This window comes from Xyrauchen texanus, chromosome 12 (genome assembly GCF_025860055.1).
Source record: "Xyrauchen texanus isolate HMW12.3.18 chromosome 12, RBS_HiC_50CHRs, whole genome shotgun sequence".
NCBI classification, from domain to species: domain Eukaryota; kingdom Metazoa; phylum Chordata; class Actinopteri; order Cypriniformes; family Catostomidae; genus Xyrauchen; species Xyrauchen texanus.
Genome location: NC_068287.1, coordinates 47,514,162 through 47,531,021, shown reverse-complemented (window position 1 = coordinate 47,531,021; position 16,860 = coordinate 47,514,162). Strand labels below are relative to the sequence as shown.

The 16,860-nt window shown below is 37.3% G+C and overlaps 1 protein-coding gene across 1 annotated transcript in view; it reads right to left on the bottom strand.

The window, feature by feature from the left end:
- LOC127652407 (uncharacterized) overlaps nucleotides 1–16,860 on the bottom strand; it is a 746,522-nt gene that overhangs the window by 673,266 nt on the left and 56,396 nt on the right. The window contains exons 9-10 of the mRNA XM_052138529.1: nucleotides 5,790–5,878; nucleotides 1,509–1,616 (exon numbers count right to left, since the gene is read on the bottom strand). Coding sequence (XP_051994489.1) covers nucleotides 1,509–1,616; nucleotides 5,790–5,878 — 197 coding nt within the window. The remainder of the gene's footprint in view (nucleotides 1–1,508; nucleotides 1,617–5,789; nucleotides 5,879–16,860) is intronic.

The window sequence follows — 16,860 nt, the reverse complement described above, 5'->3', positions numbered from 1 at the left end:
GTCAGAGGGAACTGGCCCCCACAGTGAGTCTGGTTTAGGGTTAGGGTGGGGTTAGTCAGAGGGGAACTGGCCCCCACAGTAAGTCTGGTTTCTCCCAAGGTTATTTTTCTCCATTAATCTACATCTTATGGAGTTTTGTGTTCCTTCAGTCGCCTTCAGCTTGCTCACTGGGGTTATTAATACAATTATCATTTAATTATTTTTAAACACTATTAAAAAACGTATTTTATCTAAATTACACAATGATGATTCATCGACTTTATAGACATTACAGTTTTATTGTCTGTTAATGCTGATCTTCTGTAAAGCTGCTTTGAAACGATGTGTGTTGTGAAAGGCGCTATACAAATAAAATTGACTTGACTTGACTTAAAGACAATGAGTTACCGCCACCTACTGGCGATTTTAATATACTTTTATATAATATTTTTTATTATATAAAAGTATATTATTTATATATATTTATATTTATATAATACTTTTATTAATATAAAACGATTTTAACATTGCCTATTTATTGAACATTGTTTTATTTAAGGCATTATTTATTTTTTTAAAGGTATTACAAAGGTAAAAAATGAAATGGGAAAATTGATTAAAGGGAGCAAATATTGTTCCTTAATGGAAAAGGTGTGACTGCAGTCTAAGTGGAAGAGGGTACGGCACTCTAAAAAATTGGAGAACCACGGAACTAAGGAAAAGGGATATGTAGAATTGCACAAGTGCCAAATACACCCCCCCCACCACCACCACCACCACCACCACCCACCACCTTAACGAACACATTTTCTGAGAGAAACCCAGATTAAAACCATGTTAGTTCTTGCATGAACATGAAATTATGATCGCATCAAGCGTGAGGATGTGTGAACAAGCTTCTCTCGTGAACACACATAGGACAGCTAAACTTTTACTGAATAAGGACTTAAATAACCAAATATTGGTCTGTTTCTCACCCAAAACGATCTTATCACTTCAGAAGACATGGATTAAACCACCTGGATTACCTTTATGATGTCTTTATGTCCTTTTGGAGCGTGAAAGTTTGGTCCCCGTTGACTTGTATTGTATGGATATATTCACATCTCCATCAAAATATCTTTATTTGTGTTGTGCAGAAGAAAGTCAGTCATGTGAGTTTGAGATGGCATGAGGGGGAGTAAATCATGAGAGAATGATCATTTTTGGGGAGAACTATTCCTTTAACACAATCCTTCATGAATTTCAAGTGTTATTGCTTTTGACTCATGTTATGTAATAAAACTGACACATGTAATGACACCTGACCTCACTGGTGTACGGTCATGATGTGTGTGCATTACACAGTGATTGTAAACAAATGTACATATCACATGTATATATGCATGACAGTGACATATAATCAGTATTGATCCATTTGATAACATTTCTTTTAACTGTTGTGTTATTTTTTACACTGGATTCTTTCTAATCGCCCCTCAGACTGTGATGTACACGTTCATACTGTCAGTCAACATGAGAGTCCTCACCTCACATCAGCACAAGGAGCTCCTGAACTGAATTCAGGTGGAGGATCCATTGACCGGTCACTCTTCATGGACACACAGCTGGATTCAGGAGATTCTCCATGAATGACACTAAAACACAACAACAATTAAACACTGTTTTAAAACTACAAACTCTCACAAACACTCTTTTCCTCTCATCAGTTTCTCAGCTTTACTTTTTTCAATATTTCTCTCTCTTCTCCAAAAGAGGTCAAATCTTCTTTTTCAGTCACAGGTCACTTAGAGAAATTGACTACTGAGTAGTGTTGTCACAGTACCAAAATTTCAGTAGTCGGTACCAATACCAGTAAAATTTCACGGTACTCGATACCATTTTCGGTACAAAAGCAAAACACAAAAACAGGTTACTAAACACTCTTTTATTAACAAAGTCTACAAAACATTAGCAGCAGAACTAAGAAATATGCCAGTGAGCAACACTTTAATTTAAATATATAATTTATTCATTGAAACAAAACTGAACAATGTATGCTTAAAGTATTTTTGAACACTTACATAAGATTGCTTCAACTTTTGCAACTTTTAATTTAAGTTTTTACCAAGTACTAAAAAACAAAACCTAAATAAACAAGCATAAAATAGAATGAATAAAAAACAATTTCCAAACTAATGTGCAAAGTGCTCTCTTATTAATAAAGCTGCATTTTGCCATTTTTCTTCATGATAAGAAAACGCATAGTGACATATATATATACAGTGGGTACGGAAAGTATTCAGACCCCTTAAATTTTTCACTCTTTGTTATATTGCAGCCATTTGCTAAAATCATTTAAGTTCATTTTTTTCCTCATTATTGTACACACAGCACCCCATATTGACAGAAAAACACAGAATTGTTGACATTTTTGCACATTTATTAAAAAAGAAAAACTGAAATATCACATGGTCCTAAGTATTCAGACCCTTTGCTGTGACACTCATATATTTAACTCAGGTGCTGTCCATTTCTTCTGATCATCCTTGAGATGGTTCTACACCTTCAATTGAGTCCAGCTGTGTTTGATTATACTGATTGGACTTGATTAGGAAAGCCACACACCTGTCTATATAAGACCTTACAGCTCACAGTGCATGTCAGAGCTAATGAGAATCATGAGGTCAAAGGAACTGCCTGAAGAGCTCAGAGACAGAATTGTGGCAAGGCACAGATCTGGCCAAGGTTACAAAAAAAATATCTGCTGCCCTTAAGGTTCATAAGAGCACAGTGGCCTCAATAATCCTTAAATGGAAGACGTTTGGGACGACCAGAACCCTTCCTAGAGCTGGCCGTCCGGCCAAACTGAGCTATCGGGGGAGAAGACCCTTGGTGAGAGAGGTAAAGAAGAACCGAAAGATCACTGTGGCTGATGGGAGAAAGTTGTAGTAAGTCAACCATCACTGCAGCCATCCACCAGTCGGGGCTTTATGGCAGAGTGGCCCGACGGAAGCCTCTCCTCAGTGCAAGACACATGAAAGCCCGCATGGAGTTTGCTAAAAAACACCTGAAGGACTCCAAGATGGTGATAAATAAGATTCTCTGGTCTGATGAGACCAAGATAGAACTTTCTGGCCTTAATTCTAAGCGGTATGTGTGGAGAAAACCAGGCACTGCTCATCACCTGTCCAATACAGTCTCAACAGTGAAGCATGGTGGTGGCAGCATCATGCTGTGGGGGTGTTTTTCAGCTGCAGGGACAGGACGACTGGTTGCAATCGAGGGAAAGATGAATGCGGCCAAGTACAGGGACATCCTGGACGAAAACCTTCTCCAGAGTGCTCTGGACCTCAGACCGGGCCGAAGGTTCACCTTCCAACAAGACAATAACCCTAAGCACACCGCTAAAATAACGAAGGAGTGGCTTCACAACAACTCCGTGACTGTTCTTGAATGGCCCAGCCAGAGCCCTGACTTAAACCCAATTGAGCATCTCTGGAGAGACCTGAAAATGGCTGTCCACCAACGTTTACCATCCAACCTGACAGAACTGGAGAGGATCTGCAAGGAGGAATGGCAGAAGATACCCAAATCCAGATGTGAAAAACTTGTTGCATCTTTCCCAAAAAGACTCATGGCTGTATTAGATCAAAAGGGTGCTTCTACTAAATACTGAACAAAGGGTCTGAATACTTAGGACCATGTGATATTTCAGTTTTTCTTTTTTAATAAATGTGCAAAAATGTCAACAATTCTGTGTTTTTCTGTCAATATGGGGTGCTGTGTGTACAATAATGAGGAAAAAAAAATGAACTTAAATGATTTTAGCAAATGGCTGCAATATAACAAAGAGTGAAAAATTTAAGGGGGTCTGAATACTTTCCGTACCCACTGTAGATATTATGATTAAATAAGTCATGAGCAATCGCGTTCTAATCGAGCTGCATTAAGCGTGTGCGGTCGAGGGATGAGTGACCCCGAGGCAGAGTTTCTCTCAGCCGGTGCAGTTTCAGTCTCTCCCCCTTAGATCGGGACATTCGCACAACTCATAGAAGAGGCATCGACCACACAGAGAAATGCCAGTTTCTGAGTTTATAGTTATTAACATGAGCTGCTTCTGTATTATTTGAACTTTAATTAAGCTATAACACATTAAATATAACTGCATTTAAGATGTAACGCATGTTTCCTTTAAAGAGCTCCGCCTCCGCTTATTCCACAACGGTACATGCTTCTGAATTTACTTTTTTTTTTTTTATAATTCCCTAATACTTTGGGATCTACATAAAATAAAATGTGAAAATTTAAACTCTCTGCTTTATTTGCTTGAATAAATCCAGGTGTCTTTCATGTGATTTATTAAGTTTGATGCGTTTCCTCCTTTAGTCAGATAATTGCAAAAGCAGCGTTTACAAACAGGTTTTTACTGATCTATGATGTTTCCCTTTTCATCAGCCTCAAATTAACTGGCTTTTTCCCACTTTTCATTTCGACAAGATTCAGTTGAGGCTCTGTATCAGCTTTGCTTGCCGCAATCTTTTGCTTGTTGTGAGCGTTCAAAAGTTCCCGCCTCTGCGTGGGTACTGGGTAGACCCGGTATTCAGTACCTTCAGAAATTCTGGTATCGTAAATTATTTTTTGTTTGAGTACCGACTTGGTACCGGGCTACCGGTATTTTTGACAACACTACTACTGAGAATATTTGTATTTAGGACAAGAGAAAGCAGCACACTGGAGATTACTGTGCACACAGTCCTAACATGAGACTTCTGAAATACACCAGCTGAACATTGATGATTCTCACACACCTTGTACATTTATGGAAGACAATAAAAGAGAGACTTAAGGGCAGCTGCCCGACACCTGTGTGTGTGTGTCTTTTTGGTTCAGTTTATTATTAAACTATTATTTATATTGTCAAGCCGGTTCTCGCATACGCCTTTCCATTAATCCCTTTACACTGGTGCCGAAAACATGGGAAGGAGGAGGGCTGCGCCGTAGTAGAGTCCTCACCACTACCATCCACCCCAACGGAGCAGCCGCGGCCATCTGCCGGAGCAGCCCAGCCGCCTGATAGCGAGGGGAGAAGGGCTCCAGGTGAACCGCCTGGAGCGGGGGAGACTCCTTCTGTTCCCCGAGAACGCAGCATGGTGTTCCATCCACCAGGGGTTGGAAGACTGTCTCCGATCCCCCCGGGGAAGCACGGCTGCCGTCCAATAGAGGGTGGAGATGTGGCTGAAGATCAAGCTACGGCGTATCAGAGAACCGGCGAGTAAGTGTGTTTTCTCTCTCTCTCTGTCATGTTGGAAATCATTATTTATATATATTTATGTTATGCTAATAGTGTCTTTTTCACTGTATTAAAGTTTGCATTCATAGTACAGGGCTCCAGACAAACTCATTTTACTAGGAGTATTGTAAATATTAACTGGAAATTTTAGGGGTACAGGCAGAAAATGTAGGGGCGCACACCTTGAATTGACCTGCAACGTTAGGGTGGGGGGTTACAGTGAGTACCCTGTGTTTTGAATTATTATTGTCGTTTGTCTCCCCCTGTTCCCTCCCAGATTCAGGAAGGTGGGGATGACCTGACAACAGATGCAGTTTCATCTTCTACATTCAACTGACTGTACAAGTTTTCCAGTTCTGTCTGTGACTGAATCAAACCGTCTCACTGTCATCTTACTGTAGATCTCACTTTACCCTAAAGCTGTTTTCACATGTTTCTACTTGAGATAATCCAGTCGGAGTGTTTTATACTGTAGTGTTGTGCAGCATATCAGAAATATCTATCAGTGTATTTTATTAAACCATTGAAATCCTCTGACCTCTTGACCTTCCCTGTGTCTGTCTGTCCACTGAGATCCTTTGTGGAGTGAGATCCCATGACATCATCTGAACAGTCCACTGAACACCTGTCAACAAACGGGACATCATCAACATTCACATTTCAGTTAGGTGACCATAATCTGGTCACCTAACTATACGCAGCTATATTTCAGATGTTTCTTTTTCGATAACATTGATGCAGCATAAGCAGTGTTATTTTTTATAGTCATATGTTCATGTTTTCATGTTATTTTATTTATTTAACATTCATTTTCGTAAAAATCTTAAAATATTTTCATTATCTCCATGACGGACACGCCCCGTGTACTCGTTTTTTCAGACCTATCAATGATCGAAATGAGTCAAAAATGCCCATCCCTAGTTTCCAACATTCTTTTGAATGTCCATGCACTAAAATAAAATATTTGATGTTATGAGTGTACCTTCATTTACTATCATTTTAAATGGCCGTGGAAAATGAAGTATTGTGATAACAATTTTACCTGCTCGCAAAAAGTAGTCCTTTAATTTACCTGATGAACTTTCACCTTTTGCTGACCCTTAATGCTCGACAGAGCTGATGTGTGCTTCTAAATCACTTGCACCTTTATTAGCAACTGACACATAAGTGCATCTTTACATGTCATACATTCTGCTTCCCACTGATCTCCACCTGGACGGGAATTTTTTGTGCAAATCTTCTGCAAAACGACCTCATCTCTTTCAATGAGAGCTGGCGACTTCCAGCAACACGAGCGAAGGCGACCGGATGTGGGCGTGTCCAGCAACGCGACAAAGTTGAGAAATGTTTAAATTATGCAAATGAAGAGCGACTTTCAGGAGCAATAACCAATACTAGGGAGGATGTTAGAGCTCACGTGATCCTAATATTTTAATAACAATATTAATTGTAAAGAAACAGTGATGTTTATACTCTCCATACACACCACTAGCGACCTAACCGCCAGCCACTGGCGACATGCAGTAGTGAACGCAGCTTTAAGGTGCGTACACACTGCCAGCGACTTTGTTGCTGCAGGTCGCCAGTGGCTGGCGGTTAGGTCACTAGTGGGCGTTCCCACTACTGGTTGCCTAGTAACGTTTATAAATGACATTCACGGATGTCATTCCATTGCTGTTGACAGCGAATCTCTTTTCTTGCCACTAAAAACAAACATTTTAGAGGGAAAAGACTAAATCTAAATGGAATCAGTACATAAAATGCTTTATATCAAAGATGAATGAGAAACAAGGCGTGCTGTTTGCCATAGCGGCTGTTTATCTGCGGCGAAAATGCAAATGCCGGTCTGTCTGTGTCCATAAAATCCCCGCGATCTCAGATACACCTTCCCACGCAGTATTTTTCTTAAAAATGTCCTTGTACGTGGGAAGAGACGCATCATAGAGCACTGGAAAATTTCTAACAGCAAGAATTAGCCTTTCATCCATCTTTCCGTTACTGCAGGAGCTGAGTGAGAGAGACATTTTTTTATTATTTTTACTTTTATTAGTGTTGCAGTGATGCTAATTATGTACCGTAATTTCCGGACTATAAGCCGCAACCTTTTTCCCACGCTTTGAACCTCGCAGCTAATATATGGATTTTTCCCGCTTTCAAATTTTATTTAAAAAAAATAAAAAACATTCTGTGACGTGCTCAGTTTTTTGGCGGCATGAAGCTTTCATTAGACCAATGAAATTGCCGAACAGGTTAAGGTCAAACAACTTTTTTGTTTATGGTTTAGATTAAATCGAGCGCGCTCAAACTTCCCATCATTCTGATTACGGTAGTAATTTTGTCACCCTCATCATGGCAAAGACACAGAGAAACGCATATGATGCAGCTTTCAAGTTGAAGGCGATTGATCTGGCTGTTGGAAAAGGAAATACAGCTGCTGCACGGGAGACGTTGGAAACAGCAGCGTGAGGAATTGACTCAGTGCAAAAAGACAACGAAAGCTGAGGCTATTCAACTCCGACACCGAAGGAGATGACTTCAGTGGTTTCAGTGCACAGGACGAGGAAGATAGTGACCAATGACTTTCTTGCTAGGCTACAGTTTACTGCTAATTATTTGTTACAAGCCGTGTGTGGCAGCGGGGGCGTGGTCAAGCGCCCGTCCGGGAGAGAAAAGCGGTAAGGGCGCTTACACCTGAGCTAATGTCTAACACCTGTGCCTAATTTCAGTAAGCATGGGGAGAGCGGCATAAAAAGGCAGCAGAGAGTGAGAGAGAGAGAGAGAGAGAGAGAGAGAGAGAGAGAGAGAGAGAGAGAGAGTGAGTGAGTGAGTGAGTGAGTGAGTGAGTGAGTGAGTGAGTGAGTGAGTGAGTGAGTGAGTGACAGACGTCAGTCTAGTGTTGGCGCATAGAAGACCAAGAATTGAGAAACTTTATAAAATTGATTGCAAACATTGCTGTGGCCATTAAAAGCCTTACCTGGAACGTCAAGTGCCCTGCTTCACGTGTCCTTCTTGGGAAAACTGTCACACTGGCACCAGTGTGACAGTTTTCAGCACTTGATGTCTCCCGGACGGGCGCTTGACCACGCCCCCGCTGCCACACCGTGTTTCGTTAAAGCCTATTTATTTTTGTTAAAAGCCGTGTTTCGTTAAAGCCTGTGTAAAGTTCATTTGTTTCAATGTACTGGTAGGCACCTGCGGCTTATAGACAGGTGCGGCTTATTTATGTTCAAAATAATATTTTTTTTTTAAATCAGTGGGTGCGGCTTATATTCAGGTGCGCTCAATAGTCCGGAAATTACGGTAAGTACTTTTTGTTGAGGATTTAGGTCTGTACATACAGATTTGTTATGCATTTCTGTGATGGGTGAAATGGTTGAATAAAAACTTAAATGAGTTTTAAATAATTTATTTGAAAATAATGTATATTGTAAATCTCTTTTTATGTGATCACAACCACAGGGGGAGTTAGCACATGGCACAGGTATAACCATTCTAAAGCATCAATGGACTTCTGCCCTGCAGACCCAAACAGTCACTTCAATGGCACATGTTCTTTTAATGGCCTCCTTCCCACTGGAGATTCTGATCCACAGCAATTTGAAAGGTAGCTAAACAGTTTTGAAGGCCAGGTCATATTCTGAGTAGTTCAAAAAAAGGCTAATTCTACCTCTCCTTCATTATTTTCTTTACTGTCCAAAACATACCCATACAAATATCTTTCAAATCCAGCATACCTATAGTTATTTTTCTTCAGTTCCACTGTTAAGGTGAACAAAAATATTTGGAAATGTAAAACTAGTTTGAAGACAATGGTGCATGCCCTCTGTACCCTATTCAAATGTTCATGTATCGTGTATTGTCTTTTGTAGGAGGAATGAGTAAAACTGACTGTGGTGCAGAGAGAAGGAATGCCCTTGACAAGGACACCATGGCAGCAATATATGGTAAGTCAATAGTTGCTGTGCGTCATACTGTTTGAGTAGGTACTACATTTGTATTTGAATTTACTTCACAACCATTAAAAATGTATGTTCTATATGAATTAAATTTTGACTTTTTTATTTTTTATTTATAAATACTATGAATTCAGACATGCTATCATGTTGGCATACTGTTTTTGGAATACTGTATAGTAGATAAGTATTTGATTTTGGATAGAGTTGGTGAAAGGAAAATGTACTAGAAAAATTCAGTTAAAGGATTAGTTCAACCAAAAAATGAAAACAATTTCATAATTTACTCACCCTCATGTTGTTCCAAACCTGTAAGACTTTAGTTCATCTTCAAAAACACAAATGAAGATTTTTTTATGAATTACATTTTTGAAGCTTTGAATTGGTAGTTAAATTGGCGTGGACTGTCAAAGGAGTGACAGAAACCTCTCAAATTTCATTAAAATATCTTAATTTGTGTTTCGAAGATGAATGAAAGTTTTATGGGTTTGGAACAACACGAGGACGTGTAATTAATGACAGAATTTTTGGGTGAACAATCCCTTTAAAATATAGCTGTGATTTTTGTCTCTTACAGTGGCAGTGAAGAGGTTTCCCAATGTGTCCAGAGGAGCTTTGGGGTTTGCAGTGAATTCTAAGATGGGGGAACTGAGATTGCTTGAAAAAAAAAAGGAAGTTAATTTTTAGAAATTTAAAGTATGTTCGTTGCTTGATTTTTATTCAAATGTGTTACATACATGTTCACGTTTTAGACATCATATAAAGATTTACTTCAAATGTTACGTGTGTGTATTTTCTTGTATTGAAATATATGGAGGGCAAAATATATTTTTAAATGCTTTTAAAATATATTTTCAAAAATGCCCAAAAAATGTATTTGTAGAAAATGTATTTAGACAAATATTTTAGCAAATATATTGTTTGTATATTTTGAAAAAGCCTCTACAATAGTTTTGGGCAAATGAGGACAGAAATTAGATTGGTACTGCATGTCCGCCCATAGAATATTAAGATTAAATTGACCAACTGGTTACCAACACACAACTATTGATTCACGACGTAACCACGACGAAAGATTCGTAATGTGATTACGTTGCCGTTACGTAATGGTCACGTAATTTGGCTAGCTGGGTTTAAATTATAAACGCCGCACATGCCGCGATGCCCTCTGTCGGTAGGGAAGAGTAAAATGGCCGCCAGAGTACTTCCGGTAGCTTCACCTACTGCTGGCATATAATATAATATATATTATATATATATATCTGTGGTTTAAAAACACATTTATAATCCAGCGGTCAAACTCGCGCGAGCAATGCGAGGCGAACATTTTCTTCGCCTTGCATGTGACGCAATTCTGACAGACTCGATCCTTCCTCGTTTTTCAACATGAAATAAAAACAACAAAATGTCGTCAAATTTGAAGGTCGCACATCTGCGTGTAGTTGAAAAAAATACTCTCTCAAATAATAGTCGCAACAATTTGGTTTCAGTCGAGTCCCGTGGTAACTTTTGAACACTATTATCTCCCCCTCCCTTGAGTTTCGGTTTGTTTTGCAGCAGTTCAGTACTCACCTGTCAAGAGCTGTTGATGGTCACTTCCTGTTTACTGACTAGAATATCACCTACAAAATACTTCATCAATTGATTTATTGTTTCAGACAATTCAGTGCAGCACGAACTATCGAACTTTTTCTATTTTTCTCGCTCGTGTCATAAAATGACTGCTGTTTTAATAGTTTCTCTTTCGTTTGTAACTTGAGGAGGAGGAGTCTGAAAACAGACAAACAACATTTAAGCAGAGGTCTGTAACATGAACTCACTCACACAGTTTGTAAAGAAACACTCGCGCCTGCGCACAAACTGCGGTAAAGTTCGTTTTATATTTAACATTCTTTTGACAAAAAAACGTTTTAAAAATTGAGTCCCCCCTCCCTTGCCTCACAGTGCTTTGGTCCACTGCCTCCCCTTTTACCTCACCACCGACACACACATATTCCGGTGGCGGGAGAGAAGAAAAGTCTTTGAGTAGTTGTGGAACTCCAGTAAGTCAATGTTATTTTATTCACTTTAAACATCGGATGAAGTGATTATTTTCTCTTTAATATAGATGATGCTGAGTCATTAATAAATCATGTCAAAAAACAAATATATGATTGTGTACTTGTGTACCACTTTGTCTGCTATGTTAGCGATTATAACGTTACCCTTGTTTAATACAGTCTACTCACACACACCCATAGAGTGTACGCATACACTACGTGATGTAACGTTAGTCTGTAGATTAGACTAGTCCGGGTGCGCATTTACATTTGAACGCTTTCACTGTGATTTAGTCGGTTTATATCATTTAAGCTAATCTAATATAATATCACACGAAGAGTGCAGTTTTTCTCCATACAGCATGATAACAGTCTGTTAGTCTGCAATGTTCACAAAGACAGTCAGGACAGCCTTAACATAAACAAGATATGCCAAGAGTTTGTGGGGCCCAGTGATACCAGGAAAAATACATTTGGTACTTTTGTTTAGTGCCTGTCCTGTCATGCAAGTTTGATTTAAATTACAGCTATTTTTTATTACTTAATATAGAGCAGTGACTATAACATAATATTTTTATTTGTTACAAAATCATTTTATTTCTTTTATATGGGGACACTTTTTCACAATATTGACGTTTTTCATTACTTTTAAATTTAAGTTGAAAACTTATCTTTTTAACTTGGCTTTTAGTTAAGGGTATTTGTTAATTGAAGTAATAACTTATTTTATTTAGTTTTTTTTCCCTCTTTCTCGTCTATACTGATCTCACTATACAGTTGTGTGAGGGTATATGTCTAAGAGTGTAGTCATGCCTTCATTTGCTAGGCATGGTAAATGTTTTTATGTATGTTTTAATTATAACTGTGAAGCAACAACGTTGCTATTAAATGTGATATATAAATAAATAAAAGTTGAAGTGAAGTTCAAATTCCATTGTATTTTGGTGGCTTATTTACAAAAAATGTATGGTTTTGACGAATTTTTTGGTCAATTTAGTCAGCTTTTTCATTAAACCAGAAAGAAACTTTGAGAAGAAGGATAATGGAACGGTCTCCATGCACTAATAATAGTAGTAAGGCTTTCCTCGGTGTACACGTATCCTTGCAAGTACAATTTTGCCTGTATTAGGCCCAATGACGTGACGTGCAATTTTGATGTCCAAACCCCTTTATGATGTCAAAATAAGGAAATGTTTAATAAAAAGCACATTTATTGAATCTATTGATCTCTGTTTATCAAATGATATGAACATATATTGAGGGTATTACAAAGTGTAAGAATTGTTAGACTTTATAGTCACATAATGTCATACCGGATAACTGTCCGGACCTTAGAGTGACATACAAAAAAGCCAAACAAACTGTAAAAAATCTAATAAACCCTAACATCTCTGCCACAGGCATTATTGTATGAGTCTCGACAACAATATATTTAAATATTAAAAAGAATATGACATCCAGTTGATTGTTATGCTTTGGAGCATTCTGTCCCAAAACTGGCCGTCAGCCAATGTCATCCGGGATAACAAGAAAACTGGAGCAATTTTATTGTGAATTTTATTTTGACACGATGTGAGACAGCATGCTACACAATCAGGAAGACCCTGAAGGACCCCCAAACAATGGTGAAAGGTAAGCATGTCTTTCATAAAATGTGTTTAACTTACCCTTTTTCCTCACTAACACACTATGTAGTAAAATCCTGTGTCATATGGGATAACGCTAAAATAACATATATAATGTTGATTTTATGTAAATATGATTATTTAGCATGAATTTACATATTTGGAAGTTGAAGGTAAAGGTTGCAGATTTCTATAGGTAGCCAAAAATACTGCCTTATTAAGATTTAAACTGAGTTTTGTCATACCGGATAACAATTTTGTCATATAGGATAACAGTTATTTTCTGTTAGCCCATAATGTTATCCGTTATCTTGGATAACATGTGTTTGACAATATATTCTTATACAGTTTTCAGCTTTAATTTGTATAATTTCCATTCAAATTGTGATATTAACATATCATTAACATTGTTTAGTTGAATATTAGCAAATTATATAATTCATAATAATATTAAATCACAATTACATTTAATTATTGTCCAACCTGTCATATTGGGGAATCCGCCCTTTAAGAACAGGCCATCCACTCTAGTGACATCATGCATTTTTTCTCTCTCTTCAGTGGCGGGAAATTCAATATATATATATATATATATATATATATATATATATATATATATATATATATATATATATATATATATATATATATATATTATACGTGGTTAGTCATCTGTCAGGTATGGCATTACAATTTTTAAAAATGGCATTAAAAAGCATTAAATTAGATTTGATGATAACTGCAGAAACCCTGTATTATATTCAACATTCTCAGATAACAATTTTTTTCTTCTGCAGTATAGCTGCTAAAGTAAATGTACATAGTTTTAAATGAGTTTTAGATATTTATATTGGAAAACAAGCCAAAACAAAAACAAATCAAAAATGTATTTTGTTGCAGTGTATTTACATTTATATTTACATTTATTCATTTGGCAGACGCTTTTATCCAAAGCGACTTACAAAAGAGGAAAAACATCAGCGGATCATCTTAGGGAGACAGTGGTACAAAAAGTGCCATATTACAAAGTTTCACTATCATCAGAATAGTATACAAAACAGATTTAAGTGCAACAAGAAATGTAAATAATGTATTTATTTATTTTTTACTGACCGGTTAAGTGCTTTTGGAAAAGATGTGTTTTTAGCCGTTTTTTGAAGATAGAGAGAGAGTTAGCTTCCCGGATTGAGTTGGGAAGGTCATTCCACCACCGTGGTATGATGAAACTGAAAGTCCGGGAAAGTGTTTTGGTGCCTCTTTGTTTTGGTACGACAAGGCGACGTTCCTTAGCCGACCGCAGGCTTCTGGTGGGAACGTAGCTCTGCATAAATGTTTTTAGGTATGCTGGAGCAGACCCAGTGACTGTTTTATATGCAGCATCAGGGCCTTGAATTGAATACGTGCATGAACCGGTAGGCAGTGGAGAGAGACAAAGAGTGGTGTAACATGTGCTGTCTTAGGTTCATTAAAGACCAGACGTGCTGCTGCATTCTGGATCATTTGGAGAGGTCTAATAGCACATGCAGGAAGGCCTGCAATGAGAGCGTTACAGTAGTCCAGTCTAGTTATGACAAGGGACTGAACGAGCAGTTGTGTGGCATGTACAGAGAGGAAGGGTCTTATCTTCCTGATATTGTAGAGTGTAAATCTACATGAAATTGTATAGTGTATAATGGGGCGAAGTCCATTACTACAGGTCTGAAATCCATGCAATCATCTCTGAGCCAGAGCCATACTCTAATCGCAGTGCTCAACTGTGCAACCAAGATTGGAGAAGGTTTAATGAGATGAGGTTATAACCTGCAACTGCATGCAAAATTCCATTGGTTGTCGTTTTATTCTAAATGCTTCTGTTATTTTAGACAATGTCTATAAAAAATGTAGTGTTCATTTAATGAAATTTAGTGATTCAAGGTACTTCAACCCATTAATAAGATTTTTCTTTATAAATATGTTGTTCAATTACATGCTTTTGTAAATTTGTTGTTCAAATAAATGTTCAGTGAAATGAGTGAAGATTGCCTACTTTAACCCTTTATATTATTTATGAATATTGATCAATAAAATGGTTCAAGGTACTTTTCAGTACTAAATTAAACCTATAATGTTGAAAAGTTGTGCTGTATTGATATTCATAAACATGAAAAAATTGTTTAAATGTATTTGTATACTTGCCAAATCTGGGAAGAAACCAGACTGAGTTGCATAACATAAACATTAATTATTTATGAACATTATTATGTGTAAGTGTTGTAAAAATGACAATTCATGTGTTAACTCATATGGTGTCATACCGAGTAACAATTTATGTCAGGCAGGATAACGCTGTTTTTTTCCATTGAAATGCATAATTTCACTTCATTGAGTTGAGGAAACAATAATAACATGATACCAAGTTCTGTAAAGCATTTTCAGACATTTTGCATTTTAAATCACATTGCAGTGTTAAAATGTGGGTAAAGAACTTGAACAAGTAGGGTCACGTTTAAAGAAATCACAATATAATGAGAAAAAATTGTTGTGCAAAAAAATGTTTTCTGAGATCTAAATATTGTTTTCTGCATCACTTTACATATTCATTAAGAATTATTGATTTGAAAAGTTTTAATACCATAATATTTAGAAAATGCATTAACGTTATCCCGTATGACATTTTGACTGGTGTCGTCACATGATTCTCAGTTAAACCACTTAAAATACATTGTTTAAAATTGAGATTTTAGTAATAAGTAAAAAACATCCCCATAAAGATAATAACTACTTTGATGTGCAATTTTAACCTATTTGAATTTTTTATCAGTTGAAAACCTTAGTCACTGGCCCATTATTGGTGTCCCCTTCAAAAATTGCTCTTGAGAATTGTTATGTTTATTGTCCCCCCCAACATTTTTATGAAATTTTCGCCCCTGCTTTGTCACTGTCCACCACTGTTTATAAGTTGATGTCACATGAACAGATGTTTAATGAGTCTTTTGTCTTTGTCTTATGCAAGGCTTTTTTGTCTTTCTTCTTTCCTTCTGTGTACAGTGTATACTGTATGTTCAAGTGGATGAATCCGTTCTTACAAGTTGACCATATTTTTCTGAACTTACTGAATCAATAGATTTATTGTTTTATATGTAGCTTTGTTTTTTTAAGAGTTTAAAGTGACTTTACAGGGATTAAAATTTTATAGACAGGATGATTGAATTTCATAAAATTTCATAGAAAGTATTCCACATTTATTTGAATTTAATTAAGAAGTTGAAGTCAAACTTTGCCTCTTGCTATCTGGCCTATACAGCCGTGGCCAAAAGTATTGGCAGTGACATCAATTTTGTGTTTCGCAAAGTTTTCATCTTCAGTTGTCGATTCACATTGTTTCTAGATTATTGAGTGATCAGATGCATTTTAAATAGTTGCAAAAAGCTTCATTGGCCAAAAAAAATTTACTTAATCACAAAAAACTAAATGTCACTGTTTTTTTGGCCCTGGCAAAAAATGACCAGCTAACATCATTTCACTAGTCATATCAGCAGCACCTGGGGAAGTGTGAACAAGCACTTGTCAGGTGACATCACTTGATCATTCTGATTGGATTATAAGAGCAGACTGATGCTATAAAAGGAGGGAAGAAGTGCTTCCAATGATTGTATTTGTGTTTGCAATGTTTACCTCTTAAAGAAAGATGTGCAGCCATCATCGCTTTGCATCAAAATGGCCTCACATGCAAGGAAATTGCTGCAAAGAATATTGCACCTGAAAGAACCATTTACCAGATCATCAAGAACGTCGAGAGGTTGAACTGCAGTCAAGAAGCGTTCAGGACATCCCAGAGTGTCCAGCAAGCACCAGGATAGTCTCCTCCTGAGTCAAGTCAAGTGGTTTTTATTGTCGTTCAACCATATACAGTTAGTACAGTACACAGCGAAACGAGACAATGTTCCTCCAGGACCATGGTGCTACATAAAACAACATAGGACCAACACAGAACCACATGAGACTACACAGAC